This window comes from Aedes albopictus, chromosome 2 (genome assembly GCF_035046485.1).
Source record: "Aedes albopictus strain Foshan chromosome 2, AalbF5, whole genome shotgun sequence".
Lineage (NCBI taxonomy): Eukaryota > Metazoa > Arthropoda > Insecta > Diptera > Culicidae > Aedes > Aedes albopictus.
This window is the reverse complement of record NC_085137.1, coordinates 477,676,668-477,682,425: the sequence shown is the minus strand read 5'-3', so window position 1 is coordinate 477,682,425 and position 5,758 is coordinate 477,676,668. Positions and strand designations below refer to the sequence as shown.

General features: G+C 39.0%; 1 protein-coding gene and 1 long non-coding RNA gene across 2 annotated transcripts; one reads left to right on the top strand and one right to left on the bottom strand.

Annotated features, from left to right (window-relative positions):
- Positions 1-313: 313 nt before the first annotated feature.
- LOC134287451 (uncharacterized) lies at positions 314-1,442 on the top strand. Its single transcript, XM_062849279.1, has 3 exons — positions 314-792; positions 1,031-1,133; positions 1,195-1,442. The coding sequence occupies exons 1-3, from the start codon at positions 622-624 to the stop codon at positions 1,398-1,400; spliced, it is 480 nt and encodes a 159-aa protein (XP_062705263.1). The 5' UTR covers positions 314-621; the 3' UTR covers positions 1,401-1,442.
- A 1,941-nt stretch (positions 1,443-3,383) lies between these two features.
- LOC115261313 (uncharacterized) lies at positions 3,384-5,052 on the bottom strand. Its single transcript, XR_009997313.1, has 2 exons — positions 4,731-5,052; positions 3,384-4,641 (listed from the first exon to the last, which is right to left on the bottom strand). It is a non-coding gene; the product is annotated as an uncharacterized LOC115261313 (long non-coding RNA).
- Between the last annotated feature and the right edge of the window lie 706 nt (positions 5,053-5,758).

Below are 5,758 nucleotides of genomic sequence, written 5' to 3'. Positions count from 1 at the left end.
ATCCCGGATGCGACAGGTGCAGGACCAACCGGGAATGTTACGTTTGATGCATCCCAGACGCAGTAGTGTGGGATACGCTCGGTATGGTCGTAGACTTTGAGAATTATTTTGTATTGCTTTTTTCATCAATTTTGAATCGTAAAATTAATAAATTACAGTATACTTCTTCTATTTCTACCTATATTTTATGTTTACCTCCCAGTCGAGTGTTCCCATTTACATATATGTTATATGATTTGAACAATAAAGTAAGGTACCATTGATTTTTATACGAGCTCGAATAGCCACCTTAATTGGGTTGTTTTACGGTATGCAGATTCTCTTTCCATATAGTCCGTAAGTGTGCGAAAAGTATCAAAACATGTTTTTTTTTGTTTTTGTTATTGTGTAAACGTCAAAATAATCTTTTTTATATTTTTGAATGATTTGGCTTGTTTTAAGACTACATTCCTGTTGATAACCCACACTCAACATTTTACATCAAATGCGACAACTTTTTTACACAAAAAACCCATGATCTGCATGTTTGTAAATAAGCCTCAGTTGTTTACATACAAGTTGCTGTTGTGAACGAAGTCGAGTTATTTTGATGTGAAAAACATAAAATAAGATTTGCGAGAAATGAGCTGTGTGGTGCACGAGTGCTTCGCCAGCACGGTAAATGGGCATCTTTTCGAGTTCCCGAAGGAAGAGGATTTGAAGGAGCTGTGGTTCCAGCGAGTGGGCATTGATGAATCCGCCTCAGCTCGGAGAAATCGGAAGCGTTTATTCGTTTGCCAAGAACATTTTGATGTAAGTAAATGATACACACCATACGTTGCGTTGAAAAGTGCGACGAAAAATGTAGCCTATATAACGAACGAAAATCTATTTTAACTACTTTCCCATGTTAAAACTTAGCGCGCTGCAGTGCTCACAATTCACACGTTGGTGGATTCGAATGATGCACATAACTGTGGATTAAGTTTCAATTATGAACTCAAAACAAGATTCAATCAACAAGCAAGTGTTAAACTTTTTGTCATTACAGCCCTCTGATTACCAGGTGATTACTGTAAAGTCGTCGAAGTGCGATATGCGATTCATATTAGACAAAAATGTTGTCCCCCACAGAAATCTTCCATCCATTGAAGGTAAAATGTAAAAAATACTAAGTCTTGCATGTTTATAATTTTAAAAGGGTTCTTGTTTTAGATGCTGAAAGGTACTCTTTCATGATCCCAAGGTCAGATCCATTAGCTCGTCCATTAAAAATATGTGCCTTACAACAAGTTATGGAAGAAACAAAAGGAACAGAAGAAAGAGATAATATTTCTCCGGAGAGATGCATATCACCTCTGGCGAGACCTTTGATATCACCTAAAATGACGTACTCCGATGAGAATTCTGAGTACCCCTGAATCCCGGACAACAGGTAAGATCAATTCGTTAAAATAATTAAGAGGAACCAAGAGAGGAACACTGAACCGATCTGTGCCATCAAGTCGCTACCTCTTCTAAATATTTTGTGGTAATAGAGCCTTATTTTTTAAATTTTTGGCTGGCATTGGAACTTGGCCTGCCTCTCTTCAATTTAGTGTTCCATGAACACTTGGCATATTCATAATCGGGCTCAGCGTTTCTCAAGCACTTCAACGGTTATTACTGGAAGGGGTCTTGTACCTTTGCTTTAGGACGTTTGGAATAAAGGACACTTGGCATTTATTAAAAAGGACATTTGGCATTAAAACGATTTCAATATTGTGGATTTACCAGCTAATTGCGCACCACTAATAAATTCTGTCCATTTTCCCTGGAGGAAATAAATGTTAAATTTTCTTTATGCCAAACGTCTTTTGTCCGTTTAAGCCGTTACATTTTGAATAAACTTTTTATAAAGCGTGACGTAATTTGTGGACGTTCTCATGATTGTTATTTATCTATTTGATTATTATTAAAGGATTAAAATGTTTTATTGGTTTTTTTTTTTCAGGTGTACAATCATCTGCAGGAAGTGAATATTTACCAAGTTATAGAAGCGAGGCTGAATTTGAATTGCATTCAATTGAACTTGAAGTACCTCCTTTTTGGGCACAAACTAATGCTAGAAAAAAGTATGAAGTATCTGGGAATCCCAGAAGACGGAGGCTATATATTAAAATCATTACAAGAAACTACTAATATAAGTGAAAGGTGATTGTTTTATGGAAAATTAGATTAAATGAAACGTTTGACATACTTTCAGACTGCTTTGGTTTGTCATGCTCTAGAATATCTCAAATATTTGACGAACATGTTTCAAAGATAGCTGCTGCTGCCATTGAAAAATGTTTACCGGTTGCATTCTTACAAAACTATGTACAGCGCAGTTCAAAGCATAATCGACTGTTTTGAAATTCAGATTCAAAAACCAATAGATCCAGTGGCGCAGTCAGTTACATTCTCGCAATATAAGTCCTGTTACATTAATACTGTTAAATTTCTAGGGTCATGTGCACCATGTGGTCACATAAATTTTATTTCAAAAGGATTTCCAGGACGTGCCAGTGATCAAAAAATTGTTCGTAATTCAGGGTTTCTCAATAATATTCATAGAAACGTAGGAGTTTTGGCAGATCGGGGCTTCAAAAATGTTGCTGCAGAAGTGGCTCAAAAAGGTGGCAATTTGATACGCCCACCTAGTGTTACAAAAGATGAAGCCCTGTCGAAAGAGGATGCCTTGAGGGCAAAGGAAATAGCAAGCGTAAGAATACATGTAGAACGCCTAATTATGAGATTTAGAGAGTTCAAAATGTGCGCCCCTCACGCGGAATTTCCATCTTATTTCTTCCACCACCTTGATTCCAATGTTATAATTGTTGCTGGATTAGTGAACCTACAAGGACCACTCATAAAGTAATGTTGAGTTCGACTTAGATGTCATTGAATTAAATCAGAAATAATAACCTTTTGTAAAGTTTTACTTTTCTTTCGCATGGTAATTCTTAATCATTGAGAAAGTGCTTTGGTTATGCTTGATTGCATCGCCGGGGTCATATATGACCCCTTCGGCCCAAGGGGTTAAGCAGAGGAAATGACGGCTACGGATGTTTCTTAAGGTGAAGGTCGCCACCGTTTACTTCCAAGATAACGCATTTTGCCCCTGATTTTGCCTTACATTTTCTCGAGCACAAATCCGCAGGCTTGTCAAATGTATTGATCTGAAAATGCTCCTATCTTCTGGTGATAAAAAGGGAAGAAAGCTCACAGCTAATAACTGTGACAGTTCCTATAGAACACTATGCTGAGAGGCCTGTTGGCCTATGCCTAAAGTATCAATGGGTGGGTTAGATGCAGGCCACCTACTCCGTAACACTATCTCCTATTTTTCTGTCGTATTTATCAGTAATCACTATAGAAACAACGATGATTTAGAATATTTCTTTATTAAATATACCAATTGATTATGAAAAAATCGAAGGATTAGAAAGACGAATACAATTTGCTAAAAATATTGACTTTCCAGAACTTGTAACTATCTGTCATTATCTGTTCAATGTAATCCACATCTAGATCTATCTCATAGAAGTCCACATGCTCATAAGGGTTTCGACTTGTTTCAAATTCAGGTTTTACTAATACCAATACACCTTTTTGGCGGTTAGTCATAACCATCTGGAGATGAATTTGAGTTTTGACTTTGTCTTGTAAGTGATCGTTTCCATCGACATAATACTTAACATTTTCGTTTTTCGAAGGACATTTGGTCTCGAATACTCTCGAGCTGTTGATCGCATTAGGAGAAGCTCCAAATGCAGGAAAATCTGGATTTGAAAAAAGTCCGCACTTACGAACGTTTTGATACCGTGCTCTTATAACTTTCACTGCTTTGTTCTCCAGTCGCAATCCACGCTTCATGGCCTCGGTAGTAAAATTAGTTTATACAAGTACGGATCGTGCAAGTGAGCCATCACCTGTTTTACACCTCGTCAGATCAAAAATCTTGGAGGCAGTTATCCGCCCATATTTGAGAAGTTTCCACTGCCAGCAGTCTTGTCCTGTGGTTAAAGTCTTAATTCTCTTACACACATCCTCCAACATAGTTTGTTTGCAAAAATTAATAAAACGTTTGGAATTTTGCTTCGCTTCCGCTGTTTCTTTAAAATCAGCTACGAGGCAATGCATAGCATATCCTTCTGCCTCTGGAAACGGTTGGTGATATTTCAACGTAATGACAATTGTGTTCGGTGGGCAATTGGTCACTAATGTTTGAAGGAACCTGCCCTTCCACTTACAATTGAATTTCGATTGGACACACCAGATTCCCGATGATTCGCAAGATTAAATCGATCGATGTTTTCTTCCACTTTTGACAGGTTTGGTACTTTTCAGAGGCAAGTCCCATCGGTAGGAGAAGATTGACTGTATTTTTCATACAAATGAAACACGAACGCCACAGCGTGCTTGCATCCCCCGGCGGCTGCCTTACATCCCTGAGCTTCGCTTTCACAGAAGACATCGACTATTTGTTCTTCGACGGTATTGATGATGTCCACCACGGAATATTGCCTTGAAGTTACTCTGTGCTCTGGAACTATCTTTGCCTTAACCGTGCACAGACTTCCGTCAATTTTTAACTGCACTCGTCCTATCGCAGATTTCAAATAATCGGGATTTGATGATCTGTAACCAACATAACAAGCATTTCAATGACTGATGTACTGCTTGACTGATGGCTGCTTGAGATGCAGTGCTACTGCGGTTCGACTCACCTTTCGATCTTCCCCTGCTTATTTGAGTCACGGAATTTCTCATCCGTAGCGAGAAAATACTGTACCATGAAAAAATCCACTTTTGTTAGCGTATTTGTATCCGCTTTGAAGAATCCTGATTCCATTTTAAGTGTTTTAAGTGTTAGCCTGAAACTTTTTCGAATTGTCGACGATGGTCGGTGTGATTGTTTTGATGGTGAAAAAATGACATTTCTGACGCATGTCATAAAGTGGTATCCCTACTGAAATTTTGAACTGCCATCTTACGTAGTCCATGGCCTGTTTTATACCGTATGTCGCAAATGTCGTTTTATAAAATTTAATGACAAAAATAAAATATTGTTTTCTAATATCTTTGACGTAAGTAATTTTTAAATGAAAATAAATTTGTTAACGTGTTTTTAGGATGCATCTGCATCACTCAGTGCGTGAAAGGTTAAAATTTGAGATTCATTAAACAACCTAATTGACGTACATTTACAAAGGAGTACTTACTCGGTTTTTCTAAGTACTTCTTCAATATCGCTCTGGAAGGTGTGATGCGACGAGCCGGGCTCAACAGCCGGGGAACGATTTTCACAAAATCCGGACAATTTGTGTGCTTTGCGGACGACATGGACATTATTGCCAGAACATTTGGAACGGTGGCAGAGCTGTACACCCGCCTGAAACGCGAATCAGCAAAGGTCGGACTGGTGGTGAATGCCTCAAAAACAAAGTACATGCTGGTAGGCGGAACCGAAAACGACCGGATCCGTCTGGGTAGTAATGTTACGATAGACGGGGATACTTTCGAGGTGGTGGAGGAATTCGTCTACCTCGGATCCTTACTGACGGCTGACAACAACGTGAGCCGTGAAATTCGGAGGCGCATCATCAGCGGAAGTCGGGCCTACTACGGGCTCCAGAAGAAACTGCGGTCGAAAAAGATTCACCCACGCACTAAATGCACCATGTACAAAACGCTAATAAGACCGGTGATCCTCTACGGGCACGAGACATGGACCATGCTCGAGGAGGACCTACAA

What these genes read in the sequence shown, in the direction of transcription:
- LOC134287451 (XM_062849279.1), top strand. Translation starts at nt 622, where the DNA reads ATGAGCTGTGTGGTGCACGAGTGCTTCGCCAGCACGGTAAATGGGCAT. An exon ending in TTTGCCAAGAACATTTTGAT is followed by an intron (nt 793 to 1,030) that starts GTAAGTAAATGA and finishes TTGTCATTACAG; the next exon opens with CCCTCTGATTACCAGGTGAT. An exon ending in AAATCTTCCATCCATTGAAG is followed by an intron (nt 1,134 to 1,194) that starts GTAAAATGTAAA and finishes TTCTTGTTTTAG; the next exon opens with ATGCTGAAAGGTACTCTTTC.